This window comes from Podospora pseudocomata, chromosome 3 (assembly GCF_035222375.1).
Source record: "Podospora pseudocomata strain CBS 415.72m chromosome 3, whole genome shotgun sequence".
NCBI classification, from domain to species: Eukaryota; Fungi; Ascomycota; class Sordariomycetes; order Sordariales; family Podosporaceae; genus Podospora; species Podospora pseudocomata.
The window spans coordinates 1918525-1946378 of record NC_085887.1 but is presented as its reverse complement, the minus strand read 5'-3'; the positions used below and the strand labels follow the sequence as shown (position 1 = coordinate 1946378).

At 53.6% G+C, this 27854-nt stretch overlaps 14 protein-coding genes and 2 non-coding genes across 16 annotated transcripts; 5 read left to right on the top strand and 11 right to left on the bottom strand.

Annotated features, from left to right (window-relative positions):
* Nucleotide 1: 1 nt before the first annotated feature.
* Nucleotides 2–2698, top strand: QC762_305530 (uncharacterized protein). Its single transcript, XM_062888848.1, has 2 exons — nucleotides 2–1220; nucleotides 1278–2698. The coding sequence occupies exons 1-2, from the start codon at nucleotides 798–800 to the stop codon at nucleotides 2637–2639; spliced, it is 1785 nt and encodes a 594-aa protein (XP_062744769.1). The 5' UTR covers nucleotides 2–797; the 3' UTR covers nucleotides 2640–2698.
* Nucleotides 2699–3306: 608 nt separating this feature from the next.
* On the top strand, nucleotides 3307–5059 carry QC762_305520 (uncharacterized protein). Its single transcript, XM_062888847.1, has 2 exons — nucleotides 3307–4312; nucleotides 4390–5059. The coding sequence occupies exons 1-2, from the start codon at nucleotides 3356–3358 to the stop codon at nucleotides 4768–4770; spliced, it is 1338 nt and encodes a 445-aa protein (XP_062744768.1). The 5' UTR covers nucleotides 3307–3355; the 3' UTR covers nucleotides 4771–5059.
* QC762_0053720 lies at nucleotides 4797–4897 on the bottom strand. The gene has a single exon. It is a non-coding gene; the product is annotated as a tRNA-His (tRNA).
* Nucleotides 5060–5457: 398 nt separating the features above from the next.
* Nucleotides 5458–6390, bottom strand: QC762_305510 (uncharacterized protein; the record flags this gene model as incomplete). Its single annotated transcript, XM_062888846.1, has 1 exon — nucleotides 5458–6390. The coding sequence occupies one exon, from the start codon at nucleotides 6388–6390 to the stop codon at nucleotides 5458–5460; it is 933 nt and encodes a 310-aa protein (XP_062744767.1).
* Nucleotides 6391–7775: 1385 nt separating this feature from the next.
* Nucleotides 7776–8120, bottom strand: QC762_0053690 (uncharacterized protein; the record flags this gene model as incomplete). The annotated part of the gene is made up of 1 exon (XM_062883527.1): nucleotides 7776–8120. The coding sequence occupies one exon, from the start codon at nucleotides 8118–8120 to the stop codon at nucleotides 7776–7778; it is 345 nt and encodes a 114-aa protein (XP_062744766.1).
* A 266-nt stretch (nucleotides 8121–8386) lies between these two features.
* Nucleotides 8387–9061, bottom strand: QC762_0053680 (uncharacterized protein; the record flags this gene model as incomplete). The annotated part of the gene is made up of 1 exon (XM_062883526.1): nucleotides 8387–9061. The coding sequence occupies one exon, from the start codon at nucleotides 9059–9061 to the stop codon at nucleotides 8387–8389; it is 675 nt and encodes a 224-aa protein (XP_062744765.1).
* A 326-nt stretch (nucleotides 9062–9387) lies between these two features.
* On the bottom strand, nucleotides 9388–9696 carry QC762_305503 (uncharacterized protein; the record flags this gene model as incomplete). The annotated part of the gene is made up of 1 exon (XM_062888845.1): nucleotides 9388–9696. One exon carries the CDS (start codon nucleotides 9694–9696, stop codon nucleotides 9388–9390), a length of 309 nt encoding a protein of 102 aa, XP_062744764.1.
* A 329-nt stretch (nucleotides 9697–10025) lies between these two features.
* QC762_305500 (uncharacterized protein) lies at nucleotides 10026–11405 on the bottom strand (the record flags this gene model as incomplete). The annotated part of the gene is made up of 2 exons (XM_062888844.1): nucleotides 10129–11405; nucleotides 10026–10074 (listed from the first exon to the last, which is right to left on the bottom strand). The coding sequence occupies exons 1-2, from the start codon at nucleotides 11103–11105 to the stop codon at nucleotides 10026–10028; spliced, it is 1026 nt and encodes a 341-aa protein (XP_062744763.1). The 5' UTR covers nucleotides 11106–11405.
* Nucleotides 11365–12741, top strand: QC762_305490 (uncharacterized protein). Its single transcript, XM_062888843.1, has 2 exons — nucleotides 11365–11910; nucleotides 11981–12741. Exons 1-2 carry the CDS (start codon nucleotides 11714–11716, stop codon nucleotides 12621–12623), a joined length of 840 nt encoding a protein of 279 aa, XP_062744762.1. The 5' UTR covers nucleotides 11365–11713; the 3' UTR covers nucleotides 12624–12741.
* Nucleotides 12742–12999: 258 nt separating this feature from the next.
* QC762_0053640 lies at nucleotides 13000–13092 on the bottom strand. The gene has a single exon. It is a non-coding gene; the product is annotated as a tRNA-Ile (tRNA).
* A 27-nt stretch (nucleotides 13093–13119) lies between these two features.
* On the bottom strand, nucleotides 13120–16262 carry QC762_305480 (uncharacterized protein; the record flags this gene model as incomplete). Its single annotated transcript, XM_062888842.1, has 3 exons — nucleotides 13120–14975; nucleotides 15030–15453; nucleotides 15509–16262. 3 exons carry the CDS (start codon nucleotides 16260–16262, stop codon nucleotides 13556–13558), a joined length of 2598 nt encoding a protein of 865 aa, XP_062744761.1. The 3' UTR covers nucleotides 13120–13555.
* Nucleotides 16263–16943: 681 nt separating this feature from the next.
* Nucleotides 16944–18739, top strand: BET4 (Rab geranylgeranyltransferase; the record flags this gene model as incomplete). Its single annotated transcript, XM_062883525.1, has 4 exons — nucleotides 16944–17000; nucleotides 17074–17965; nucleotides 18018–18451; nucleotides 18608–18739. Exons 1-4 carry the CDS (start codon nucleotides 16992–16994, stop codon nucleotides 18737–18739), a joined length of 1467 nt encoding a protein of 488 aa, XP_062744760.1. The 5' UTR covers nucleotides 16944–16991.
* On the bottom strand, nucleotides 18443–20149 carry QC762_0053610 (uncharacterized protein; the record flags this gene model as incomplete). Its single annotated transcript, XM_062883524.1, has 2 exons — nucleotides 18443–19615; nucleotides 19670–20149. 2 exons carry the CDS (start codon nucleotides 20147–20149, stop codon nucleotides 18443–18445), a joined length of 1653 nt encoding a protein of 550 aa, XP_062744759.1.
* A 154-nt stretch (nucleotides 20150–20303) lies between these two features.
* Nucleotides 20304–22625, bottom strand: QC762_305450 (uncharacterized protein; the record flags this gene model as incomplete). The annotated part of the gene is made up of 1 exon (XM_062888841.1): nucleotides 20304–22625. The coding sequence occupies one exon, from the start codon at nucleotides 22623–22625 to the stop codon at nucleotides 20304–20306; it is 2322 nt and encodes a 773-aa protein (XP_062744758.1).
* A 278-nt stretch (nucleotides 22626–22903) lies between these two features.
* PET8 (S-adenosylmethionine transporter) lies at nucleotides 22904–24134 on the top strand. The gene is made up of 2 exons (XM_062888840.1): nucleotides 22904–23550; nucleotides 23596–24134. The coding sequence occupies exons 1-2, from the start codon at nucleotides 22950–22952 to the stop codon at nucleotides 23880–23882; spliced, it is 888 nt and encodes a 295-aa protein (XP_062744757.1). The 5' UTR covers nucleotides 22904–22949; the 3' UTR covers nucleotides 23883–24134.
* QC762_305430 (uncharacterized protein) lies at nucleotides 23846–27787 on the bottom strand. The gene is made up of 6 exons (XM_062888839.1): nucleotides 27543–27787; nucleotides 27389–27470; nucleotides 25977–27315; nucleotides 25713–25923; nucleotides 24398–25662; nucleotides 23846–24337 (listed from the first exon to the last, which is right to left on the bottom strand). Exons 1-6 carry the CDS (start codon nucleotides 27574–27576, stop codon nucleotides 24149–24151), a joined length of 3120 nt encoding a protein of 1039 aa, XP_062744756.1. The 5' UTR covers nucleotides 27577–27787; the 3' UTR covers nucleotides 23846–24148.
* Between the last annotated feature and the right edge of the window lie 67 nt (nucleotides 27788–27854).

Here is a 27854-nt window from a genome sequence, read left to right as displayed (position 1 = left end):
CACACCCAGAGCTTCCTTCTCAGTTTACACTTTTTCCTTTTCGGCTTTTTCAGAATTTCTTCAAATCCCCAAAGACTCAGCAAAATCAAATGCCGCATTCACAGTAATCTCGTTTCCAGCGCCGGTACACTCCAAGACTCATGCGCTTTAGGAAGGAGTCTTCGAAACCGTCAGCACGTTTTTAAGCGATTGGCTTCTTCCCAACTACAGCGGGCAGGGGTGTCTGCTTTCTACAACGTCACCAGCCTCCCAGCGTTACATCTAGTGGACCCTTCCCGAAGATGGCGGCCTTGATCGGCCTTCAAATACCTGATTGCTGATTTGACAGTGGGCTTTTGACAGCTTCGATCCAGATAGCACAGCGCACGTTGCAGGCATGAGGTTGCTTCATTGGCTTGGCCCTGCATGTCCGATTCCCCTGTAGGGAAAGCTGATGTGCGCTGCCTTGCTCAGGAACACTACTCTTGTGCATGATCTGATAATACGGCTCAACATTCCCACATTTTGGGCGTCCTTTCATGGAACATGCCTGGTTCGCCGACATGGCCAGTCAGGAACAAGAATTGATCAACGCTGCTGAAGATATTAACCCCAGCATGCCAAGGGCGACAATGTATGATCCCGAGGTTATATGCACGACCATCCAAGGCCCTTACATTCGCTGTTCATAAGCACTTACTGGAAGAAATAGGTATTGCGAGTACAAATAGGATGTCTCCGTCTACTTCTTTTGACGATGGCTTCACTTTGACACTGAGGCCAAAGTAAACATCGAAGAGGTCCAGTCAACAGTCACCATGTTGCGCCTCACAGCTGCCCTCTCCCTTGCGGGTGTTGTCTCTGCTTCATTCGAGAACAACCTCGCCTACCTCTCACCATCTCGTCGCCACGCCTCTCTCGCTGTTCCTCTTGCCCACGTTCAGAAGCGCCAGAGTGGCTCTTTGTACACAGCAGCGGAAGTGAACTTCACCCACGGCATCGCGTCAGGAGATCCATATGCCCACTCAGTCATTCTCTGGACCAGACTTTCCCCCACAACCGATAACGTCGCCTCAGATATCGTCCCAGAGGGCGTAGTGCCCATCTATGGCGATGAGGGCGCCCCCCCAAGCAGCCGCGCCGCCTGCGTCGAGTACCGCATTGGCACAGACGAAGCCTTGACCAATGTCGTAAATAGCGGCAGAGCCTACACCTCGAGCGAAGTAGACTGGACAGTCAAGGTACGCCTCCCACGCCCATCATCCCAAAAGATCCGGGCTAACACCCACCCCCCCTAGTTTGAAGCAACAAACCTCCAACCCTTCACAACCTACTTTTACCGCTTCAACGTCTGCGACTCCTCCAAATCCTCCGTCGTCGGCCGCACAAAGACCATCCCCACAAAAGACCAAACCGTCCCCCGCAACATCAAGCTAGCAGTCTACTCCTGCTCCAACTACCCCGAAGGCTACTTCAACGCCTACGGCGCCGTCAACGCCAAGGATTCCGCGGATTACATCCTCCACCTCGGCGATTACATCTACGAGTACAAAGCCGGCCTCACCGACCTCCGCAAACCTCTTCCTGACCGGGAGACTTACTCTCTCTACGATTACCGCAAGCGCACAGCTTCCTACCGTCTCGATCCTGATCTTGCCTTGTCTCACCAAAAGTTCCCTTGGATCCCTGTCTGGGATGACCACGAGGTCGCTGACAACAGTTACAAGGACGGCTCCAAGAACAGCGACGGGGAGGAGTTCAGGTTGAGGAAGCAGGCGGCTGTGAGGTCGTATTTTGAGTGGATGCCCCTTCGGCAGGTCACTATGGATGACTCTTTGCGCATCTGGCGGGATTTCTCCATTGGGAACTTGTTTGATCTCATCATGCTTGACACGAGGCAGTACAACCGGGACGTTACCGTTCTTGGGCCGCTGGGGGGGATTATTGGGGGGAATAAGAATGAGGTGGAGGAACAGGCTGATTGGGTGAACAGGACGATCATGGGGTTCAACCAAGAGGCTTGGTTCTACACCAAGCTTCAGGAGTCGAGTGATCGACAGGCCAGGTGGAGGTTGGTGGGCAACCAGGTGATCTTCAGCAGGGTGACGATTGGAGTTTTTAATGATGAGCCGTTTAATCTGGATCAGTGGGATGGGTACATCGCGAATAGGGACAGGGTGTACAAGACACTGGTGGACAACAAGATCAACAACACGGTCATGCTGAGCGGGGACAGCCATGCGGCTTGGGTGAGTGATATGGTTTGGAAGGCGGAGGAGGGGTATGATGAGAACACCGGGGCGGGGGCGGTGGGGGTTGAGTTGGCGGGGAGTGCGGTGAGCAGCTCCAGTCCGTTGACGGGGATTGTGCCAAGGTTGATCACGGATCCGATTTCCAAGTTGTTGATCAAGAACAACCCGACGTTGCAGTGGCAGGATTTGTATTATAGGGGGTATTTTGAGATGGATATTGGGTATGATGCTATTGAGGCGCAGTTCTTTGGGATTCCAAATCTCAAGAAGAGGAGTACGGAGGAGATCAAGATTGCAAAGTTCTTGATCAGGGATGGGGAGAATAAGTTGGCGAGGAACCCTACTGTGGGTGGTGGAGTGGCGTATGCGGGCGCGTTGAAGAATGGCAAGGTCGAGAAGGCACCTTGATGTCCTTTCTTGTCGATAGAACTCAACTTTTTTCTTTTTGCTCTCAAGACAAAGCCCTGAATTTGTTTTTGTGATTCAAGTGATTACAAAGGTTCCAGATGGAACAGTCTCCAAGCACCGCCAACTTCCTTTGAGAACAACGGGGTGTGGTGTTCTTGACATGCCAAGGACAAGGGCCGTCAACAACGGCTCCTTGCACCAGTCAGGGGCGGCTCCAGACTGTGTACCACTTCAACTACCGGTTCCCGAGTTTTGTTTGCACCTCAAGCTGCATCGCATCGTCACTTCTGATAACAGCTGACAAGCTCGTATCGTGCCGCTTCTTATCTTTGCATTGGGCATCATGAGCTGCGTCGTGAGGTTTCACATACTTGAGGCCTACAACGCTATGACAGAACAGCAAAGCAAACACCACAGAAATAGCTCGAAAATACTGGACTCATTGGTCAAAGTCAAAGACAGGCAAACAAAGAATGAAATTTATCGACGCTGGTAGCAGTTTCAACTGCACTCTTCCGTCTCGAGGCTGGTATGAATGGTCATCAGCTGATGACCGTGGCAACAATGAGGGATGCCAGGAAGGACTGGCGTGGGAAGATGAGATTTGATAGTATTGCTTTGGTGTGTTTAGAAATAAGAGACTGATGAATCCCCGATGCGAAGTCCAGTCTCAGAACTACACTCAACCCATCACTCAGACTCCAGTCAGCTACCTCATGATGTCGTCTGACCTATCTTCCTCCCATGATGCTTGGGCAAGCACACCGCCCAAGGTGACGAGACCAAATCCATGCTGTGAACCTCCGAACCTCCTCGGCGAGTGCATGTTTCTCGGCTTCGTGGCTATTTTGGGAATCACTTGCGTGTTGCTCTGCAAGTTGATTCTGTGGTTATTCCACGTAGAGATAGACTTTGGACAGCCAGCCTGGCTTCAGTGGCTTCAACGACCTGAGAAGCAAGACGTTAACACCTGGCTCAACGGCCAAAAGTCAATCATCAACTTTTCCTTCGCTGGCGTCTCGAAGCCACAAGACACCCTCCACCTTCGTGCAGCAGCCAACGAGAATATTGCCCTTGCTTTCAACATCACCAATTCTTTAACTACCGCTTCAACTTCGACCCACAAGAATTTCCTGAAAATGGCCTCTGGTACCATCAACCGTCCAGGCCGAGACTGGATCAAGCTCTTTGAGAAAGCCACTTCCACTCTCACAGCTGAACTCCCCCGCGACACAAGCCAACCCCTTCACCTAGCAGAAGCCACCCGAATAACCTGCCTCAAAGTCGTGCTCATCGATAACTTTCAGATCTCTTCGGACAGTTTGCCACGGGACTCACTGGTCATCATCACCGACGAAATCAACAACCAATGGCTCAAAGCCAAGTCGTCTTCGGAGAAACCCGTGATATCATCGCTTCTCATCCACCACCTCACTGCCCTACAACGCAGGGACCCCCGGTGTTTATGCTGGCCATTCGACCAACTAAAGCCAGAGGAAATCCTCAGTATGATCATGCCCCAATACGAAACACTCTGGCGCGTCGTCATGGTCACTTACATCCTCGCCTTTCACCTCTATCCTTCGCCTACCCTTCCATCAAGGATCTCTTCTGTTCCCGAGTGTCTCGGGACGAATTCTCTCGAGGAGAGGGAGGCCCTCAAACTGGCAAAAGTAAACCATATAGGCCACCTTGTTCCTGTTCCCCCCTCCCCATCACTCACTCCATTCCCACTAACACCCAACCCCAGGAAGGCCTCCGCCTCACCCCCTCCAACAAACGCATCTACCGCCACACCCCCTCCTCCTCCTTCAAGATCAAAGCCGACCTCGAACTCATGCACCGGCACCCCTCCATCTGGGGTCCCACCGCCCTCGAGTTCTCCCCCTCCCGCTTCGACAACCTCAGCCCCCTCCAAACAGAAGCCTACCTGCCTTACTCCCTCCGCCCCCACCGCTGCCCAGCCTTTGGGGGGTTCGGAGACCGGATGGTGACTTGTCTTGTTGTTGCCATGGGTCGAGTCCTCGACACAAAAGCTGGCAAGGTCTTCAACACTGAACCGACAAAGAGGGCTGGGGTGGTTGATACAGGGAGGGATGGGTTGGAGGGGTGGAGATACCAAAGAGGGTAAAGGGAGAAAAAAAAGTCAAAAGATAATGGGCGACCCCGGAATCGAACCGGGGTTTCTTCGGATCGTATGTGATATTCTTGCGAAGAATAACCACAACGAAGCGTCCTGACCACTAGACTAGTCACCCGGTGAGGTATTTAAGTTTGTTGTTGAGTTTCGGTGGCGGAGTTGGAGGTTTTGATGGTGTGGGAGGTGGGAGTGCAGAACAGATGTCCGTAGCCTCTGAACTGAAATTTGCACACAACACACACAGATGTTAGACAGAAATTTTGTAGAGATATATACCACCGGCCTACCCTGTGGGTAGGATGTCCTTTTGGTTCCATAAATTTCACGTTGTTTTTCTCCTTGTTGCATGCAAGTCACGGAAAACAATCGCTGAAATCTATCTATCAAACTTGCTTGTGCCATGGATCCCAAATAGGTACAGGAGCCATCCATGATCAAACCCCAAAACCGCAACGCAAGACCCCTTTATCACCTCCATACTAGGGCCAAAACACATCAAAAGTACTCACCGGTGCACCTCCCTGCCTAATTCCCCCCCCAGGAACATACACACCCCCTCCCACCCCCACCGCACTCGTACCATGCCTCGGCACCTCCATCCCCCCCAACCTCTCCCACTTATCCCTCTCAACATCATATACCTCCACCTGAGGAAACACCCCCTCCGTCCCATTAACTTTATTTCCCCCCCCAAGACAAAACCCTCCCCCCCACCCTCGCAGCAGCAACTCCCCCCCTAGCAGTAGGCATCCGCCCCTTCTCCACCACCCACCCCTTTCCCAACCTCTTCAGATCCAATTCATAGACCGTGTCTTTAACATTATCCTGCCCGTCCCTCCTCCCCCCAAGAACATAAAACTTGTCCTTATACACCGCCGCCCCAGCGTGATCCCTCCCCTCCGGCAGTCTCCTCGCCTTAGGAGGAAGCGTAACCCAGGTGTTGGTCTTGGTGTCAAAAGCAGAGACCACATCCGTCGTTTGCTGCGGTCCTAGTTCTGGAATAAGAGGGAGGATGGTGAGGCCGCCGGCGAGGTAGACAACGCCGTTGTGCACCCCCATCGCCGCGCTTCCTCGGGGAGTATGACTGTCCGGGAGAGGGGGGAGGTCAGCCCATTGGTTAGTTTGGGGGTCGTAGACGAAAGACAAAGGGGAGGGTCTCCAGGCCCAGTTGTCGACTTCGGTTAGGCCTCCCAGGAGGTAGATTTTGCCGTCGACGACGGCGGCGTTGGGGTGGTTGAGGGCTAGCGGTGCAGGGGCGGCAAGGGTCCAGGTTTTGTTGGGGATGGAGTAGATTTGGAGGATGTTGGTTGTTGAATAGGGGAGGGGGGAGGAGGTGTCGTTGGTTGGCAAAATGCCACCGAAGATGGCGAGGGAGGAGGGGGAGAGGGCAAGGGTGACGTGTTCCTGGCGAGGTAAGTCACTGATTGAGGGGAGGGTTTGCCATGTTCCTTTGGAGAGCTTTCCTCGGCTGTTGGGGAGAGCGAGGGTGGTGGTTGTGAGTAGGAAGGCCGAGATGAGGGCCAAGAGCTTCATGATGATTGATGTCGATGTGAATAAAGCCAATGGTGGTGAATGTTGAGAGAGCGATGCAGCTGTTTTATATCCCGTCATTGCCGTCCTCTTTTGCCGAATGGGACAGCAGCATTCATCTCCTTACTCCAGGTCCGATCTCCACCACGACTTTCAATCGCAAAAACATCAGACCAGCTCTCCTTGGGATGATGATGAGATACCGGTGACGTGGACCAGCTTACTTAACCTCTGTTAATGAATTCATCCGCTCCGAGCTCCGTGCTGACTGCAGACTGAGATATGTAGCTGCAATTGGATCTCGGACGGCACGTTCCTGCAGCAAGGCCGGACAAGAAGGCTTCACGTAACACTCGGAGATAACGGACGGTCCAAGCAAACAAGAGTTGTCGGGTAGGCAAAAGGACCATACATCGACCTTTGACCGCGTCAGAATGTGGCTGACATTTGTTCCTTCTGCACGTTTCTTTCCGAAAGAGGCAAGAGTACGTACTTGACATGTTTGTTGATATGGGCTCCAGGATTCAACCAGTCCCTTTACTGGGTCAAATGTTAGTCACCTGGTAGACTGCGACGATAATGAATTCTATGGGAAGCCGGTGGGCGACAACAATCATGCCGCAATCACCTGTGCTTCAGTGAGAGAATAAGATCAGTTACGAAAACCCTCGGATTTTGCTTCGCGGCGGAATCAAACGTGAAACTCCTTGTGGGAGCCCTGAGAGGAGGAGTTCGACATTCCCCTCAGCCAGCAGGTTGTCTACTTGACCACGGGGCCTGCCGTAGTCAGATCCTCAATGGCTGTAGCCTGCTGTTCGGTTGGAAAGGAGCAACGTGGACCTAATATTTATGCTGTGGTCCTCCTCCCAGTTGCTGGAGAAACCAGGGACAAGACTGGCAGACAGCGACCGAGTTCGATTCCCGTCCTCAACCAACATTTTTTTTTTTTACTTCAAATTGACCAAAAACAAAAGGATTGTCATGGCATCCTCAGAGACAGACCGTCCACCCGTGGTGAAGGCATCATTTCGCTCGCATTACTCTCTCCGATGCCGCCTATTTGTGAAGTGAACTTAAGCCAAGGATTGGCTCAGAATTCAGCCTCACAAATAGGCGGCATCGGAGAAGGGAATGTGAGATACATGATGGCCTTTTTGGGACGGAGACAACCAACACGCAGGCTACGGCTTTGACCGCTGCACCACGCTCTCCTAACCAGTGACACTAGGCTCCCAAGATCCTCCGCTTATATGGGGGTGGTTGCTGGGTTGCGGAGCGGGTGGTTTGTTGTGGTCATATGATGTATGGGTGAAATGAAAGCGGATGGATGCTCTTCGTCGCCACGACGACCACGACAGGACGGCGGAATGGTTGGCTCACATGGGCGCGTGTCACTCATTCACAACTACCCAGTTACCTACATCTAGCACCAACTTCAGCCCCATGAGAATTCAAAACACTAAATTTCAAGCTCCCAAAACAACCCCCCCAAAATCATCCTCCCAGACCTCCCCCTCCCCATGATCACCAACCCAAATATCCCCCACCCCTAACCCCCTCCTCACCCCCCTCAACACCACCTCCGTATTAGCCATAATAACCTTGACTAACTCCAAACTCCCCTCCCCCACCACCCCCTCCTCTCCACCAGCCTCCAACGCCCGTTGTATACAACCCGTCACCTCCCTCCTCAACCCCCTGTCATTCTGATCCCCTTTACAAACCCAGCCTGCTAACTCCCTCGCCGTAGTACCTAACACCCCTTTCCCCACCCTCCCCAAGAAATCGTTATTCACCGCCGCAACCGCCATCAACACCTCAAACGATCCTGTTGTCTTCACAGCTCTGGCAATGGTGGCAGGTCCACCGGGGCATTTACACAATACGGCCGTGCAATTCTTATTTAGTACTGCAAAGTCAGGACAGACACTCCGGGTTTGAATCTCGATCTCCCGCCCCAGACTTCCACGCAGCCAAGTCCTAGTCTGAGTCGGGTTGAGAAAACACCCGATAGGTCCGACGATCCTGGTGGATTTCACCACTTTTGCCCCAGGCTTCAGACTCCAATGCCCCGGTGTCAACACTTCATGTCTTGATTGAGAACCAGAAACGACAGGGGGGTAAGTTTCAGTTCTGCTTGCAAGGAGAGGGCGGGGGGTGGGCCAGAGGAGAGGTTGTGTTTCCAGGGGTGGGTGAAGAGGGTTGTGGAAAAGAAACTGAGATTGCCGAGGGAGAAGGGGGGTTGGGCGCCGTATTCCGTTCGGGGTCTGGACAGGAGGGTGGTGATTTTATGTTGTTTACTATCATCGGTTGGAGTTGATGGAAATGGGCGGGCGGCCGTGAGGTGGTTTTGCATCTCCAGCAGACAGTGCAGCCATGTGGAGGATTTGCACAGGACCTTCACGGTAATTTTGGGCGCGATATTCTCCCTTCCTGAACGGTAGTACACCACTGCCCCAAGAACCATGTGCTGAGACTTGGTGAGCATCTCCCCACATTTCATCCGCGCTATCACACCTGGTGAGCTTGAAAACGACATTCCTGACAGTGCGGCCAACAGCTTCACATCAGCCATGGTCGTCTCGATAGTAGTGCCGTGGATATCCGACGGAATCATCGTTGCCAACCGCCACTCCCACCTGATGTTGGCGTGTCCCCACCAAATAGCCTGGTAATTGACAAGAAACTGAGACCACGCGGCGGCCTCCAGACCAGGTGAACTCCCATGACGGACTTGTACTTGATGGCCCATTTCCATGCAAACGTCAAAGGAGTCAGCAAGTCGAGGCATATCTCCCGTGACCTTTTCCGACGGCACCAGTCAAATCTGTCTCGTTTATCTTGTTCTTCCTCTTCCTCCTCAGGCCGACCCATGCAACAGCACCCTGTGCACGCGCAACTGCACGCAAACGCCGGTGGGCAGCAAAAGACTAGAGTGATGGAAGAGAGAGCGATCCCAATTGGAGTCCACACCACAGCAAAAACACCCCGAAGAACTGTCGGTAAAATGCTGACTTCCCTGTGAACCTTGGACCCATCACTCCCCGCTACCACGCGCAGGACGCCATAGTCGGGATATTAGTTTCTCTTCTTGTCGTAGTTCTTCCCAGGCCTGAACTCGGCGTTGGAGGGGTCTCTCTCCATGGTTACCACTGGCTCAGACCGCAACCCCGGCATGGTGAGCACCGACATTCGATATTGCGGATTCCACGACAGCGAGGAAAGGTGGAACCAAAAGCCTGCTGTGAGGTCAAACACGCCGCTCACACGTCTGCTGCATCGACTGCTAACGGAGATGTACTGGGCGAGCGCAGCAATGGTCTGAACGACGGCGAAGAGGAGGGCGGCAATGCCGATTGTTGTTTCCTCGGGGTTTTCGGAGCCCATAACGGCATGTTGCGGAGGTAAATTTGTTGTATGCCCCCCTAAAAATTCATGGCTGGCGACTGCCCGATGTTAAAGGAGTCGGACTTGGTAGGGTGTGAGTGAGGCTGATAGCAGCTAAACACAAACCGCTCAATCAGGGAGCTAGAGGTCTTGATCCCGATAGATCAAGGCTGCGCCGCTGGGTAAACACACCATTGGACTATAGTATTTGTTGTTCCAAAGACTTGATTATCACCTACTCACTGTTATTACATGCTCTAGAGTCCAAAGCTACAGGTACGCTATGCATGAAGCTAGACATCACCACAACCCATCATCCATGCCCAGTCCTATTGAACGAATGCCCCCAAGTTACGAGATACCTGCATATCAACATCACTGCCGAGGAAGCACAGTCAGCAACTGATACCATAAAGGTTTAGGCGCACTCACTCTGAATCCCCATCCCCACCACCACTTCCCTCACCCTCTGTTTCACCGTCCCCACTTCCCGGAGACCCTTGCCCTCCCTCTGACAGTGCAAACTGAGCATCAGTCATATGCTGACCCGTCTGAAGCCCGTGAATCGGATAACCAGTGTGCATATTCGGCCCAGTGCCCATAAGCTGAGGGTGTATGTGGTCACCGGTCTGTCCTGCTGCCGCCGGTTGCTGATGCTGTTGAGTGACAACCATCTGATTCGCATCACTGGGCCCTGCTTCTCCGTCCTCAATTGCATCCAGAGCAGCTTGATCCTCCTTTGCCTTCCTCTTTCTGTTTGGCTTTGGACCCTTGTACAGTGAACAGTTGGACGTGTTGTCGAACCACTTGCAGTTGGAACAACTGCCATGGAAAAACTCAGGTAGCACCCGACACTCCAGAAACGGACCCAACGAGTGTTTAGAGCGACGCTCAGCACACGTGGTACACGATACCGGCGCGTCCTGACCGCGAGAGTGAATAAGTAGACCGTTGACGTAACTGGGCCGTTGAGCAGCGATATGACGAGCGGTAATCCACCCCTGAACAAAGTGTATATACTCATGGCTAGGCAAGCGGAAGATCTTCCTCTGATTCTCATGTTTGAGAGCAGTGTCTGACAAGGCGTCGCGGATAGCAACGGCCACGGTAAGAATGGGGTTTTTGGGGTTTGCACATGCCGCATTCCAGTTCTTGACTAACGGGTGGTCCTTGAACTCTTCCTCCTTGGTGGACATGTTGGGACGTCCAGGAGGACGGCCACGACGCCGCTTGGGAAAGGCGGCTGGGAGCTCTGGTGTTGAGACATCGGGGTTAGGGGTGGTGGTGGTGGTGGTTGTGTTGGCGGTTGCGTCTGCTCCATCTTGGTTCTGATCAGGTTGTGGCGTTGGTGTCTCCTGTTGAAATGGTGTGTCGGGATTGACAGCCATCAGTTGGCCGTCGTGATCCATCGTAATGGTGACTTATACAGGCAAGCGCTACAAGAAAGAGTGTCGTTGCGACGGCAATGCGTGTGTTATTTTGTAGCGATTATTTTGTAGGAGGAACAGTTGACAGCCCGGAACCTGGCGGTTTGGAGATTTTGTCCCACTCATACTCAGGGTGACGCACGGGCCATACACCAGGCCAGGTGCCGCCAGTTGGCTACTTACGACACAGCAGACAAACAGGTTATCGTTTTCGAATATGAAGTCTTTCAATGACCGTCAAGAAGAACTCAATTTCTATATATTATGAGTGCATAGAGGAAATACACTCCCCAAAACGAGATGACCTCGGGATGCTGCCTGGTAGACATTTGTATGTACAGTAGCTCAACCTTGAAGAACAGTGGGGCGATCTACGTAATGCGCCAAGCGGCCCAGAACCATGCGGTTCAACCGACAACAACCTGTCCCTGTCACTGGCCAACTGAAACAGCCGCAACAACACCACACCAAGACACTGGCTTGCGCACCACCAACTATTGGTGCCTTTTTTCTCTATTTACTTTTTGTTTTCCTCGCTTTTGATTGTTCAGTCTGGTACTCGGCGCAGGCGCAGGATCATCATCACCATCATGTCCAACCCCAACGCCCTCCTCCTCCTCGCCGACCACATCAAGCTCTCCCTCCTCGAGCGCCAGCGCGCAAAGAACCTCAACCTCCCAAACGACACCCAAGATGGCCACATCTCTCGTTCTCTAGACCAACTCCGCGACGGGATCGAAGCCCTAGAAAAAGAACAACAACGGCTCCAAGAAGCAGGCGAGGAAGCGTACGCCCTCCCGTTCCTCCCCTCCCCTCCCCCCTCCTCTATCTATACCTATTCTGACCATCCCAACCAGTAAATCGACCGCCCTCCTCACAACCCTCACCTCCCTCAACAAACAACAAAAAGACCTCACCACCCAATTCCACGGCTTCCCCACCGCAGCCACAACCTCGACCCTAACCCACCCCAACGACCCCTCCCTAGCCGAAGACTTTGCCCACGCCCAATCCGCCCCCGCTCCCCCCACCACCACCACCAGTCAGAAAAAGAACGTCCGTTTCACAGACGACAACAACGACACTGACCTCGAGGCGCAACGCTCCTCCCTTTTTTCTTCTCAACAGCCATATCGCGACGAGGTAGACGACGACTCGGCGGGGTACCGCAACGAAGCTGAGGGGCTGTCAAACACCCAAATCCACGCCTACCACCGACAGATTCTGGAAGAGCAAGATGCGCAGCTGGACGCGCTGGGGCTGAGCATCAGCCGGCAGAGGGAGCTGTCGATGCAGATTGGGGATGAGCTGGACTCGCAGGTCTTGATGCTGGATGAGAGCGAGAGGGTGGCGGATAGGCATGCGAGCACGCTCAACAGGGCGAGGAGGCAGTTGGGGCGGGTGGCGAGGGGGGCGGCGGAGAGTGGGGAGGGGAGGCAGATGACTGCTATTGTGGTGTTGATTATTGTTTTGGTGTTGTTGATTGTTATTTTGAAGTGATGGGACAGGGCTCATCGTTTTGAAGGCGTTTAACATGGAGTTTTTGGAGTTATGGAAGTCACGCACTGCAGCAGCTGGGGTTGTGTGGGAGGAATACATCCTTTTTTTTTCTTCTTTTTTTTCTCTTTTTTTTTTTACAACTGCAAGCCGGTACTATACAAAGTTTCTTGTTTTGCTCTCTTTCGTCATTTTGTTTTTTGCAATATATCCATCTTGCTATACACTATCTTATCAGACTTGAAGCTTCTCACATGCTCGTCCACCATCTCCACCCTCTGGGCATCCACATCAGCCCCATCACCTCCCCCATACACACAAAACTGACTCGCGATGATACATAAACCCTCCCTCCCACCACCAACTTCAACAACGAAAAGCCCGATTAGCTCAGCTGGTTAGAGCGTCGTACTAATACTGGAAACAGTACATGGTAATGCGAAGGTCAACAGTTCAATCCTGTTATTGGGCAGTGCATATCTTTTAGCCTTCTCATATAATAACTTTTTGATGTTTTGCTATTATCTCTCTCTTCGTCACAAGTTCGCCTCCATCTTTAATTTTGACGCTACCAATTTCTTGTTTCTGCTCGCTATCAACAAACAAAATTATTTACACGGCTGATCCTCCTCACCTCATCAACATCAACATGGGCCAAAAAAAAACCCCCAAGAGAGAGAGGGGGAGAGAACAAAAGAATGTTGCAAAGTCAAAAGCTTGTTGTTTATGTGCATTCTTTATCGGGACTGACTATCTGCATCCATCCTCATCTCTTCAATTTCTCGTCCATCTTGTGTGTTTTGTTCCTTCTTCTCCTTCCGGTTGTGTGGCAATGTGGATTTCGTCCACAGCAAAAGTCACCCCCTTGTACAGCAGGGTCTTGTGTGTTTGGTGTCCAAATACTCTCCTGAGCAATGACATTCAAACCCGAGCAATCAACGAATAACATCCCCCTCCTTGTCAATCCCCTCGAGACCCTCCAAGATGTCGCTGCCCCCCAGCATGCCGACGCCGCCCATAGTGGCCACTTTGTCGTCTCGCCCCCACACTTCGTGAAACCGGACGCTATTATCGCTTGCCGCGACCATAATGCAGCCTTCCATCTTGTAGCGCCTCTTGGGGTTCAGCTCATCCAAGTAGCCCTTCTCAGTCCGCTTCTCCTCCTCGGGACCACTAGGATAGGGAATAGCATACAGCGCACGATGCTCACTGGGCCATGGCACGGCCGCGACCTGGCGACAGTCCGGCCACGAAAAGACGGCGATGCGGACCGGGTGCTCGGGCGACGCGTACCCAAACGTAGCTGCGATTTCCCTTCGAGTGGTGGACCAGATCAAGCTGGTGACCTGAGCCGATACAGAGATGGTTGCCAGTGCTGAGCCTGATTTGGTGTGGAAAAAGTGTATACACTTGTCGTTGGATCCTCCGCCTGTTGCAACAAGTCCGTCCTGCCAGGGGCAAAAGGCAATGGCTTTGACCGCAGCCCCATGCCTCCACTTGTGCTTCACTCCGTCCGACTTGATGTATCGGATTTGGCTTTCAGGCATCTGTCTTGACCCTGTAGTGTCGTCACTCGGAGGCTCCTGTTGAGGAATGTCGGTCTCGACAGCCTCGACTGTAGACTCATTGTGCAAGCCAGACTCATCAGCAGCGTTGTTCATATTGTCGCATAGTTCCTCGTAGTCAAAAAGACAGCACAGGTTGTCGTTGGCCCCTGTAGCAAAGTAATTCCCTTTGGGGCACCAAGCCAATCCGCAGATCTGTTGGGAATGGACCTGGATGTTCAGCAAGAGAGTTACTCTGCCATCCAAGCCCCACAACTCCTTCTCCTCCGGACTTGGCCAATCGACCGCATACAGGAGCACGCGACCTTCGTCAGTCCCGACAAGCAAGTCCTCATGGGTCCAAGAAGCCCGGTATGCGAAGGATTCCCGGTCCTCGGGAGGCATACACTTGTCGGCCCTTTCTTTGTTGAGGCAAGGCCTCCAGCTGAGACAAGAGACGGGCGACTCCATCGACAGTTCGAATCGAGGTCTTCGGCCTGCCCCATGTCTTTCGCCGCGGTCCGGCTTATCTTTCAATGACATAAGTGACAACATGCCACTCGACCTTCCAACAGCCAAGATAGCTGCTTCCCCTTCAGTGCTCGAAAAGGCGACACTCGTGATATGACTGGGTCCGTCGAGGTATTCGTACTGCGAGGGTCGCGCACTGCCGTTCAACAGCTGTACACCGCCGTGTTCAGACCAGCCGTACACCATGTCACCCAGCCCGATAGCAAGGGTGCTGTTGATGTATGAAAAAGCCAGGACAGAGCAATAAAAGTCGTCTCGTAGGCTGGGAGCATCAAGGACTCTGTTTGCAGTCAGCTAGCTGTCTTTCAACCACTGGCCACGGACATCAACTGACTTGAACGGTGCAAATGGTAGTTTGCGCTTCTTAGATGGCTTGCCAGATGCCGCAGCTATTGTTGGGTGATCCTTGACCCATTGAACGCCATTCCATTTGGTGAGGCCGTGGGAGCTGAGGTTGTTGGCATCGACCTGTCGAGGGAGACTGACCCTAAGTACCTTCTCGGCTCTATCCAGGCCGAGAGCCACCGCAAGGCGCGCACCGTATTTCTCCCGTTGCTCGTCGGGTCTTGGTTGCAGTGTGGGAAAGTTGGACTGAAAATGCCTGGCGTTTGTACTACTCGTGACCAGCTGACCTCGACCATTGTCAACAGCGGTGTTTCCCGGACCAAGTCCCCCAACACCCCATACTGCGCCATAGCTGATCTGTCTGTCGCCGTTGTGGGTGCCATTCAGATCCCTAGGTCCGAGAACAGTGGGAGCTAGGATGTTGTGTCAGTCTCTGTATTTGTTGCCTTGATGGGGCTAGAGGCTTACGTGGGACATATCTAATGCCATCATGATGAACAGGCTCTCCCCGGTCCCGAAGGTCGCCAAATATGGGAGCACTAGGAACGCGACGAGGGGAGCAAAAGGCGTCTTCGGCGGCTCCCTTGTGCCGCAAAAGCTTCTCGGCTCGGGTCAGTTGGTTCGCTGGCTTCCTAGTCCTGTACCTCTCCGTCTGAGTTTCTCTCTCTCTGGGTCTGGCAGGAATGAAACGGTCTGGTAATCGGGACCAGGAAAAGCTGGCCCCAGGAGAGCCGTTGGTAGTTCTTCGCGGAAGGGCCGGGCTGGCGTCAAACGAAAGCGATGTAGAAAGTGCAGGTCGTGGGCGAGGGTAGTTGACGGTCAGAGCGACTGTGTTTCTGTGTAGTCTTGTGGGTGGACGTGTGATAGTCTCCGGCGAGCTTCCGGTTATTGGAGTTTGTTCACCGTCGTCCTTGGGTTGATCATCGTCTTCGGAAGAATTTCCATCATAGTTCATGCACAGGTTGGCAAAGGGACGCCCTGTTTTCTTGATGTTGGAGGGCAGCTCGCGAAGCTCAATGGGACTTGCAGCCTCATCAGGTTCTTCTGGGGATCCGTGACTCTCCCGGCATGATTCCAGCGAACCGTATCCCGAGTCTCGCGTGTTGGAAGGAGAGCTGGCGGACCGTTTACGACGTGACCCTTGGCTGTATGGAACCACGTGGTTCATGGTTTTGCTTTGCCTTGTAGCGTAGCCACGGTTGGTGTTGCGTATGGCGCCCATAGCGAAGCTGCGGCACCACCAAGACTGAAAGATGAGAAGAGTATGGAAGAGAGAAGCGATGGGAGAAGATGCGAATGCTAATGAGATTCACAAAATGATATTTTTTCAAAGACCTAGCGAGTGTAAGGGCCAGCAAGAATTGGTGTAGTTGAAGCCGTCGATGGATCGAGACGGCGGTGTTTGATGCGGGCCTGGATGATCAGAAACCTGTTCGGCCGGTGATGGGTGACAAGTCCATACGTGAAACGCCCGACGGGATAATAGTACCCTGATGCCGATGCTGTAGTCGCGTAGCAATATTCGGGAATGATGGTCTTAGGAGTCAAGAGAGAAGATGCAGAGGCCGAGCAGACGAAAGTCATCCAGACGATCGGAGTCCTGTTGCCCGTGTGGGACTGGGAGGATAGCACCTGCCCATCTCTTTTCGGTCCTGACCCTCATGACGACACATTATGGTTACTGGGGGAAAGCGCTCGACGCATTTGAGCACTTCCCCCGCCATATCCTCTCTATCATGGAAGGTGTTGAATGGAAGGCAGGAGCTATTCAGGGGCTTCAGGGGGCTGCCCCGATTCGCTAAGCCCCCTATCTCTTATCGATAAAGCCCCACAACAGCTGACGAATGCACACACTATGCTGCTGTAGCCTTCCCGACCTCACACCCGACGTCATTTCGATCCCGCACCCGAATCCTCCACGCGACACATCATCGCAACAACTACACATACCATGGCCGATGTAAGTTCTTTCACCAAACCCCTCATCTTTCCCAGCAGCAGACAAATTAACTAAACAAGCCCTAAACAAAAAGCAAGGCGGCTCCCAGCACGGCATAGCCCGCACCACCCGCACCCGCACCCCCGCCCAAAAGCAGCAAGACCTCGAGCGCATCCAAAAGTACCGCGACCTCGAATCCCACCTCCGCCAGCTCGTCTCCTCCTCTGATTACTCCCGCCGCGAAACCTTTGACCTCACCACCACCCTCCTCAAGCTCAACCCGGAATACTACACAGTATGGAACGTCCGCAGGCGTACGCTAACTTCTGGCTTATTCTCAAGACGGTCGGATGGGTGCTCATGCTCGAGGGCGTGCTCGAGTTCTTCTCGGTCAGACACTACAACAACGTGTTCCGACGAGTCATCGTGCTCTTATTCGACAAGGACCCCGCACAGCCAAGCTTGCCGGAGGATTGGGAGGAGTGGTATAATAGCTGACCAGGGGTCTGATGATACCGCTGTCGCGCAAGAACCAACGGAGCGAGAAGATGGGGAGGCCCAGAAGAAGGATCTTGATATTATCACCTCGGAGCTGTCTTTTACTTTTGGGCTTTTGCTCAAGAGCCCGAAATGCTACTGGATTTGGTCGTATCGGCTTTGGACATTGGATCAGTCTATCCTGCTTCTGCCGGTGGAGAAGGCGAAGAAGATTTGGCAGGACGAGTTGGGACTCGCGAGCAAGATGCTGTCGATGGACCGCAGGAATTTCCATGCGTGGGGGTACAGGCGGCATGTTGTCAGCCAGCTGGAGAGCAGGGAGCTGGGCGGGGATTCGTTGGTGGAGAGCGAGTTTGCGTATACTGACCGGATGATCCGGGCTGATTTGAGTAATTTCTCGGCTTGGCATAGCAGGAGCACGCTGATTCCGAGGTTGTTGGATGAGAGGGGGGCGGGGGAGGATGAGAGGAGGGCTTTTTTGGATGCCGGTATGCTATTTGTTGTCTGAAACTGATGGATAGTTGCTGACATGACGAGCAGAATTGACCCAAATCCGAGAAGCGCTCAATGTCGGCCCCGACGATCAGTCACTGTGGTATTATCACCAGTTCCTTGTCGACAACCTCGTCAGTCCAGTTAGGCGTCCCACCATTGTCCCGACCTTGACGGTAGATCAGAGGGTGGACTACCTCTTGAAAGAAATCACGGAAATCAAGGATCTGCTAGAGGATTATGAGGATGTGAAGCTGATCCATGAGGCGTTGTTGGAATACACGCTGGGGTTGTGTCAGCTGGAGAAGAGGAAACCTCTTGAGCATGAGAGGCACGACCTGATATCTTGGGTGAAGAAGTTGAAAGAGTTGGATCCGATGAGGATGGGGAGGTGGGTCGATTTGGAGAGGGATTATGGGTTGACTGAGTTGCTTCCTGGCGGGGGTGGTTATGAGTATATAATAATTCTAATGTCACTTATTGTAGGTAATAGGGGTGTTGCACATCTCCTTGATATCGTGCATCATTTTCCCGTCTTTTTCTCGTAATCCGATGAGGCCACCTAGATACCCCATGATTTGTTGGAGTGGTATCATCCCTTTGGTGTTTCCCTTTAGCATGGGTGAACTGGACTTTAGCACCTGCCCACCGTACAACACCCTGACGAAATGTTTTGGCTGCTGCTTGTAAACCTCAAAGACGATCTCGGAGCCCATCCCGGGCCAGTGCATATCGTCTACTTGCAGCACGCCCAACAGTCGGGAAATTGACCCGTCGTGGGCAATGTTGTGTCGATATCTCACTTTTGTCTCTTCTTTTGTCACGGATGAGATATGTGACAATAGTTCGGCGATCCACACCCCGTAGCTTGCGACTGAGGCTTGGAGGGATTGTTTGGAGGAACGGTAGGTGTGGTGGTACTCCCACTGACCTAGGCGGTAGACGGTGTCGGCTAGGTGTTGGGGGATGCATTTGTTGTTGTGGGGGGAGTGGACTGAGCAAGGGAGGGGACGGGAGTGGCATTGTTTGGAGGAGAGGTTGTCGAAGTAGTGGTCGAAACTGATGTGGAAACTGGTATCGGAGGGGGGGACGCCGCTTATGATGTCTAGTTGGGTGAGGATCTCTTTTGATAGCTGCAGGTGGGATTTCCATTGGGGAGTGGATTGGATTTGGGAAAAGAGGTGGTGGGAGAGGGGGCAGGGGTATTTGGGCTCGAGGGAGTCGATTTCTTTGTTTTGGATGAGGAGGGGGGTGGTGGTGGTGGTTTTGGGTGGTAGGAGGGCGGATATCAGTGCGCCGGCGACTTGGGAGGTGATGGGGTTGTTGGTTATGCGGAACTCGGCTGAAGTTGGTGAGATGAGGGGGGAGTAGACTGATAGCAGGTCGAGGCCGTGCTGGTAAGAGTCGGAGAGGCCTTGGGTTGTGATTTGGGGAAAGTTGCAGGTGCCTTGGAGACCGAGGGGAGATGGGGGGAAGGGGTTGAGGGGGGAGGTGAAAGGGGAGTGGTATCCTGGGATGGAGGGGGGTGATCCAGGGGTGAGAGGGGAGGAGTAAGAGTAGATGGCGATGTTATTGCAGTTCCAGGGGTGAGGTTCAACAGGGAAGGAGTTGGATGAGTATGGGGTGCGGAGGTGGTGGCGGTGGATCTGGGGGCTGTTAGAACTGAGGTGACAGGCAAAAAGAGGGGGAGAGTCACTGACTACTTCGACGTAGAGGAGTTCATATTCTGAGGGTGGCCTGGGATATTCCTTTGCCCGGACATGAGGCATGTTGCACCAGTTGTAGGTGCCATACTGGGAGTCTGGGGTGTGGGAGGTGTTGAAGATGAATCCCCAGACGCCGGTGCTGTTGAAGACGGTGGTGAGGTTGGTTATCGAAGATGGTTTTGGGGGATACCAAGACAGGTCGATCTCAAAGTCTTCACTTTCGAGCGACTCTGGTGCGTTTGAGGCATGTGAAAGGCCCAGCCTGGCAAGTAATATAGCTGTGAGACTGGCCGCGCTGGACAGCGTGCTCTGCATCATATCGGTTGTGCTTATCAGATCTTGGTTGAGCAGTTGAACTAGCAGCCCAATGATGAGAACCGTGGACAGTCCAAGAACCAGAAATAGTGTTGAGAAACCCCAGAAACCATAGAAAACATGGCGCCGTCGGCCCGGTTGATGCTGGGTCACATCCATCAAAGTGTTGCATCTGCAAAGTTGACAGTGACGCTGACGACGAAGTTGGATGGCAGGGAGGGGCACCGTTGATCAACGATCACCGTGCATAGCCGCGCCGGACACCAACACGTGGGGCGGCAAGGCTGCCGACTGGCTGAACTTGTCACTACTTCTATTTTGACTTTGACTTCAGCACCTCTCGGCGCCGTACTGGTCTACTGTACCTCAGCTTGATCAACCCCGACAGCAATATATGCCGATACGATATTCGAATCTGACTCCTGACCTTCCTCCGTTTTGGCATGAACTTCCTCCGCTTCACCGTGAGCAGCATATCTGGATCAAGCTTCCTGTACCGAATCTCCCACCTCAGCCAGTCTTCCAAGCCCGGTATATGAATTCCCAGCGTTGGTAGCGCCAACAGCTGGGGCGGATTATCTGTCCTTCTTTCCGTAATGTCATCCTCCCAGGCCTTGGCCTGCAACAGCCTGGCTCGTTTACTGGCTGACGAGTGTAGCAGCTCCTGTTCCACCGTGTCCGAGCTTTTCTTTTCAACATCCTTGCTCTCTTCGTTCTCTACAGCCTCCTCTCGGATTTCCCACTGGCCATCAGCGTTACGCTTACGCAAGGCCCCATACTTGTCCAGTTCCTCAATATCCGGCCAGTATTCATCGCGTTGTATTACTCCCGTAACATCAACCCTGGAGTATATTCCAGGGAGAGTGTACCGTATCTTGCCAGGCGCATACCGCTTGAGCATAGCCGCGAGGTCATTCTTGCTTTGCTCATCAAGCGCATCTTTGAACGGCTTCTGATGCTCCGCCTCAAATGGCATGACATGAAGATTACCTGGCAGCCTGCTGAGCAGTCGGATCCAGTACCGGCCGTCATACAGCTTGAAGCCTGACCATCCGGTTGTCTTCCACTGGTGCGGTTTTTTGCCCCATCTTCCTCTGATGTTGGGCGCCCAAAAACCGGTACGAGGCCGTGGGACATTCGAAGCGTAGGGCGCGCGGGTCAGGAGCCAGCGGAAGGGTTGGCTGTTGGGGCCCATCATGGGTACAAAATGTACGCCGCAGATGACGTACGGCTTGGGAGGTGGTGGCTCGACGCCATCTTGTGCCAGGGAGGGGAACAGCATAGATGCGAGATGATCTAGCTGGCCAGCTTGGTTGAGCTCTCTTTCCGGTGTGACCATGGAAATCAGCTTTCGAAGCAGGAGAGCGGCGATGTAGCGATGGTGATCAAGCCGCTTCTGGCGACCCTCGGGTGACTTTGACGATAATCTTGACACTCGTGGGAGTCGGAATTTCGGCAGTTGTACCACCAACGTGCCAGTACTGGGCTCAAAATGAGGGACCAGAGCACTCTGCAGCAGGCGATCTGCTTCAGCCTCCTCAAAAGCCACTCTCTTCCTGCACCGTTCTGCCAATCGCAATATCGCCGGCTTCTGAAGCGCCTCTGGCAAGCGGTGATTCTTCCACATCTGCCTCACGGCATTCCTCATGGTCAACGTCGGGTCCTTGTTGGTGTGATCCTCAAACCACGGAACGTTATTCTCCAAGCAGGTGGCAATCAAGCGATCCTTGGAGAAGTGTAGCAGCGGCCGATATACCATGACTCCCCCATCCTCAAAGTCCATCGTCGGCAGCGGAGGGGCAGGCTTGTTGCTCCTGGCGATCCACTCGTCATAGTCCTGGTCGGCAGAAAAAGCGTCCTTGAGATCTGTCCTCCACATCATGGGTTCCGCCTTCTCAGCAAACGTGGCCAAGTCGAAGTGGAAATCATCACGTAAGGCTCGCAATATCTTGGTCCTTTCGGCCCTGTTTGGGTAAATATTCCACACAGGGTGCTTACTCCTCTGGTCATCGATAAAGCCGCTCTGGTAGATGCCATGCATATCGTAACACTCGGGGATGTCTGTTGCCGGGCGCATCCCTCTCAAGCCGCGATATCCATGGCCGGAAAGCAGCCTCATGAGAATGGTCTCATACTGGTCATCTTCGTGATGGGCCGTGAGCAAAGACATGGTCTTGCAGTTCCTGGCGAAGGTGCCCAATTTCCGATAGCGCTGCTGACGTGCAAGAGTCTCAATGTTGGGCACCGTGTTGGGATCCACACCCTTGCCCAATACCTGGGCCCAGTCGATTTTGGCAACATAGGCAAAGATCTTGAGCCCTCTCAGGGCCTTGATTACCTGGTCGACTTCCTCAACCATGCCCTTCCGCAGATCATGGTTGACAACAAAAGCGACAGGGTTGCTGACGGGGTGGTCAGCCACCTTGAACCAATGATCGGTCGTCCTGATCTTGGTAGAGAGGTAGGCCAGGGCCATGGAGTCGACACCGCCGCTGATGGCGAGGGCGATGGGCTTGTGGGAGCGCCCACGGTCGTAGGGGAACCTGGGGTTGCATGTTGCGTGGAGGGCGTCTAGGAACTCGCGGGGTGCGATGGCCCTCGCTGTGCTGTGCACAACAGGCGGTAGCGTTCCCATTCCATCGCAGTTGAGCCAGATACCGAGTAATAAATCTCTGTCACTAATAAAAGAGAGAACAAGTAAATCACCATCAAATTCGTGAGGGGTCCGAGCTTTTGTATTCACAAGTGATCGCCTCAACCCCTACCTCTAGGCACGCCAAGCCCGCATCGGGCCCACCAGCATGACGCATTTGCCTGCCGGGCCCGGACCGGAGCTCGGGAATTTTCATCTCAACCCTTTGCGATTGTGACAGCGACGCCGGCGACAACCAGCTCTGCGCTTGGCCACATCCTCACCACTCCGGACCTCTCAACCGGCCGCTCTGTCCCAACCGACACAATGTCAGAACCCCCCCCACCCCCCTTCAACACCGCCCTCCTCTCGGGCGCCCTAGCTGGCACAACAGTCGACCTCCTCCTCTTCCCCCTCGACACCCTCAAAACCCGCCTCCAATCCCCCACCGGCTTCTTTTCCTCAGGCGGCTTCCGCGGCATCTACCGTGGCATCGGCTCTTGCCTCGTCGGCTCCGCCCCCGGAGCAGCCTTCTTCTTCTCCACCTACGAGCACACCAAATCCTTCCTCTCCCACAACTTCCCCCCCTTGCCCACCTCTCCAAACCAAACAACCACCCCAGCCTACCACCACATGCTCTCCGCCTCCCTCGGCGAAATCGCCGCCTGCGCCGTCCGTGTCCCCACCGAAGTAGTAAAACAACGCGCCCAAGCCGGCCACCATAACGGGTCCTCCGCCCAAGCCTTCCGGCACATCATTGCACAATACAGCACCATCGGTCTTTCCGGTGTGTGGAAGGAGCTCTACAGAGGCTGGACAATAACAATCATCCGCGAGGTCCCTTTTACCGTGCTCCAATTCCCGCTATGGGAAGGTCTCAAGTCGTGGGGCCGCGCGAGGAAACAACGCACCGGGAGGGGACTCTTTGGTGATAGTTCCTCTTCCTCTACATCAACTGAAGTTTCCGCCCCAGAGTCGGCGCTCTACGGTTCGGTGGCTGGCGGGTTCGCCGCCGCGGTGACAACACCGCTTGATGTCCTCAAGACGAGAGTCATGCTCTCGACTGAAAAACAAAGCATGTTCAAAGTCATGACCGATATCCTAAGAGAAAACGGGATACGTCCCTTCTTTGCGGGGATAGGCCCGAGGGTGATGTGGATCAGCATAGGGGGCGCGATATTCTTGGGGAGTTACCAGTGGGCGGTGAATACGCTTTCTGTAGGGGGAGAGAAGAAGAGGGGGAAAGAGAGTGTCTTATAGAGGTGGGAAAAATAAGGACAGTAAAAATAATGGAGGGACGGGAACATGATAGACGAAACAACACCATGCACATAGATCTTGATACCCCTAGTTGTGTTGTGCGATCAAACTGAGCGCCTGTATATAATATGTACATTTACTACGCTAAAAAAAAACACCAATAATTACCATTCGCCGGCCCTGCAAAAGTCAACCCACCCAACCAACCATATACAAACCCTACCTTCCTTCAACTCCCATAAACACCCCTACACCATTAAACACCATTAAACACCAGGCGTCCCAACCTCCTCACTCTTCTTCCCCGCCTGCTCCTCCTCCTTCACCACCTCCTCCACCTGCTCCGTCAACTTAATCTCCTTCCTCCCATTCGCCCTATAATGAAGAACAATATCATTCCCCCCCCTCCAAACATGCGTCCTCAGCGTTGCAAGTGTCATCTTATTCGGTAGCATCTGTTTTGGCTTATCAGCACCACCCCAACCTTCCCTTTCCCACCCCCTAGTAGTACTCACCTGTTCGTTACACCACAACTCCAAATACTCCTCTGGCCTCATCACCCCCTCCCCAACCTCCCCCCCCTCCCGTTCCACCCTCTCCACCTCCTCCTTCCACTCCCGATCAATCCTCTCAGCCACATACCCCAAAATCTTCTTCACCCTCAGCATCCTATTCGCATTGAGCCTATTATTCCCATCCGGCGCCGCCACCAGCTCAGGCAGCTCCCCCTTGTACGGAAACAGCACAAAGCTGACCTTCACCGCGTCCTTGACCGGGAGAACATTCTGCAGCAAACACTCCCCAAGCCACTTCGGTCCCTTCTGTTCAATCTCATCCGCGTCAGTACCCACACTCCCCACCGTCCCACGATAAACTTCCGCCGAGCCGCCAGAAGTTTCTTCCTGTATAATGACTTTTGTCCCAGGTGGGAGTTTAAGAACCGGAGTATCATTCGGTAAAGAGGGCGTGATTTTCGTTTCGACAATCTGGCCTGGGTTGTCAACAAGCTCTTCTTCGTATTCCGCTTTAATCTTCTGAACGACGCCCCCAAGGTTGTCGTCAAATTCCCTTTCGTGTTGGCTGCCATTCGACTCTGACTCCTCGGCCTTCTCGTCCAAGGCGGCAGGTTTCTCTGCTTGGGGTGTAGATGCCGAGCGACCCAGCTTCATGCTGAACCCGCCCATTCGGAACTTCTTCATTCCACCAAACGGCGTGCTGGGAGTCTTCCCACCGTCCTTTTCCTTGTCTTTGGCATCCTTCTCCTTTTCTTTGCCATTGGTTTCAGTAGCACCTGGTGTCTTGGCTGGTTGCTCAGGGCCGGGGGTCGGGGGCACCTCGGTCGCAGGAGTTTGGGCTAGTCTGTTGCTCTGATCTAATCCCGGCGTTTGTATCGCATCGGCGAAATAGTCTTCGCGTTCTTGTGAGGGTCTGCTGACTTGGGAAGTTCTCTTCTCAAGTGGGCTGAGTGGTGTGGTGAAGCCTCCATCCAGGAAAGGAGCCATTGGTGAACCGGGGGTAGCAAGGCCGATGGCCATCCCAGGAGTCATGGGTGGGTAGTTCATGCCAGTAGCCTTCGGTGTAGCTGACGACGAGGGTTCAGAAAACTGCCATCCTGCTGGTCCAGGAATACTAATAGCCAGTGGAGGCAACATCCTACCGCCGCCTGCCGTCTTTTTGAGCACCTCTTCATTGAGCTTGTGTCTGAAGGCCTCGTCACGGCGGATTTCTTCGTCGATGAGGTTGGCAAAGAGATATCTGAGGACCCATTTCCCAAGGTTGACTAGAATTTGTCAGTTGCAATCCGACCTTCCTCAGGTTGGAAGGACTTACTCCTCTGGTCTTCTCTAAACTCCGTATTTTCCACAGAGCCCAACTCATCAGCGTACATCTCTGCATCAAAGCAATTGTAAGGTTCCAACACAACAGCAAGATTGCCCGAGCTGGTGTCAATCGAGCACCACGGCGCCACGGCCTCCTTAGTGTTAACCTGTGGCACGATGGTCTCAAGGTGATGCTTTCCAAACTCTTGAATCGGTCGGCACTTGAAAGGGTCAATATCGTCGCATACAAAACACAGTGGGAGAGGGAGCATACCTGAATCAAATCCCACAACAAGACCTCGCCAGCAGTATCCAGAGTCAGCACTCGTCTCCGATCATTCAACAACCTGTGCTTCACCAGCCCAAACTGGCCCGCTATGGTCTCCTCTGGTTCATGCTGTATTGGCTCAGGGAGCTCCACCATGTTGAACGCCGGCTCCGGAACCTGTGAGCCTGGACTGACCGAGTTCTCATCCACGTTACCGCTACCCAACGTAAACGGAAGAGGAGCCGTGTTCGAGATTCTCAAAATGGACTTCTCCGAAATGTTCCGCTTATGCCGGGGCTTGTACGGGGATTCGGCTCCAGACGCAGGCGGCACCGTAGTCGACGACAAAGATCCGTCCCGACTCCTAATCGTGGCCAACGATGCCCGATGTGCCCGGAACGCCTCTGGTAGTTGCGTATGATCACTCGAGTCCACATTCTTCCATCTGTTGATCGATGCCCTGCTGGTTGATGTCCAGATGCTGTCTCCCCAGGCCACTACTCTCGTGACGCCATCGTTTTCTTGAGCGACAGCTAGCGACAGCCCGTTGTCAAACTCCCCATTCGTACCCCTGACATCCGTCTTGACCACCAACCCCGACCTGTCAGCGCTGTAAAAGGTGTGCAGCGAAGGGTCATCCGAGAACAGCGCCCAAACACTGCTGTCATGCATGGTAAGTGTATGCATACACCTTCCCGCCGTGACGCTCCACACCTTGACCGTCTGATCAGAACTAGCAGACATGATCAAGTCCCCATTCTCGCTGATCAGAATCGACCTGATCATGTCCGTATGACCAACAAACTTGGTGATACGTTTACCAGTTTTTGGATCCCACAACCGTACTGTCGACTCGGGTCCGCCGTTGGCGACAACGTTGTGTGTTACCCCCATGGCATAGATGCTGCCCTTCTCAGCCACCTCTTCACCTCGGGCGTCAATCTCGAGGATGTTTCCGCCTCCTGCCAGGTCCCAAAAGTTGATCTTGCGGTCGAGGCCGCCCGAGGCTACCCAGTTTGTGTCTGCTGTTGGTGTCGCGACGCATTTGACATAATCGGCATGCTGGCCGATGGTCACCGGGTCGGCCGGTGTTTCGGCTAGTGGACGCCATAGCTTGACAAACAGATCCGAGGAGCCGGATACAACGGCTGTATGCTTCTCGGCGAGCGTAATGTCGTTGACCCAGTGGGTATGCGCCTGTGTTTGTGCTCGAAATGTGGTTGCCCGTTTGGATGTGCTGGCGCTCATCGTCTCGTCGATCATGGCGGAGTGGGAGGTCTGGGGGGCAACGAGATCTCGGTTGAGATCCCAGGCGCAGAGAACACCATCGCGGCCGCCGGAGTATCTGTGGGGAGCATATGTCGGTAAGTAATGAACTTCTGGGGGTGGGTTCGGTATATCTGGAGCGACGCTCTCACAGGATGCTGTTTGTCTGGTCGATGGCAAGGCCGTTCACGCCGAGTCTATGGCCGCCAGGAGAGGAGTTGGGGTGTTCGAGGACTATCAATTGGAAGCGTCAGATGGTGATGTGTCTGTAGGGATGCTGCAGGACGACGCATTGGTAGCACAAACCATAGCTGATTCTCTGGCGGGCCTTTTTGGACATGGCGAATGGATAGCCCGTTGGGTGCCAACCATGTGATTGCGCGGTAATGTCAGTGAATATGATACTTTATGGATGAAACGTCCAGAATGATACTAGTAGCAGTCAAAGTATATCTGAAACCTAGTCTCAAGTGAGAGATAATCAATGGATGAATGTTGAAGTTGAGCTCGTGTTCACAGGCAATTGCGGGGTGGTATTCCGGGGCGCGCGGACAGCTCCAAAGCTCCCCCAGATCAGCGGGAGCTAAGCGCGTTCCTGGTGCTGCTGCCAAGGATGCT

Coding starts and splice junctions, on each gene's coding strand:
- QC762_305530 (XM_062888848.1), top strand. CDS start 798: ATGTTGCGCCTCACAGCTGCCCTCTCCCTTGCGGGTGTTGTCTCTGCT. Junction 1,221..1,277: donor AAGTAGACTGGACAGTCAAG/GTACGCCTCCCA, acceptor CACCCCCCCTAG/TTTGAAGCAACAAACCTCCA.
- QC762_305520 (XM_062888847.1), top strand. CDS start 3,356: ATGATGTCGTCTGACCTATCTTCCTCCCATGATGCTTGGGCAAGCACA. Junction 4,313..4,389: donor AGGCCCTCAAACTGGCAAAA/GTAAACCATATA, acceptor ACCCAACCCCAG/GAAGGCCTCCGCCTCACCCC.
- QC762_305490 (XM_062888843.1), top strand. CDS start 11,714: ATGTCCAACCCCAACGCCCTCCTCCTCCTCGCCGACCACATCAAGCTC. Junction 11,911..11,980: donor CAAGAAGCAGGCGAGGAAGC/GTACGCCCTCCC, acceptor CATCCCAACCAG/TAAATCGACCGCCCTCCTCA.
- PET8 (XM_062888840.1), top strand. CDS start 22,950: ATGTCAGAACCCCCCCCACCCCCCTTCAACACCGCCCTCCTCTCGGGC. Junction 23,551..23,595: donor CACCGGGAGGGGACTCTTTG/GTGATAGTTCCT, acceptor TTTCCGCCCCAG/AGTCGGCGCTCTACGGTTCG.
- QC762_305430 (XM_062888839.1), bottom strand. CDS start 27,576: ATGTCCAAAAAGGCCCGCCAGAGAATCAGCTATG. Junction 27,316..27,388: donor GACCAGACAAACAGCATCCT/GTGAGAGCGTCG, acceptor TGCTCCCCACAG/ATACTCCGGCGGCCGCGATG. Junction 25,924..25,976: donor TGTTGTGGGATTTGATTCAG/GTATGCTCCCTC, acceptor GACCCTTTCAAG/TGCCGACCGATTCAAGAGTT.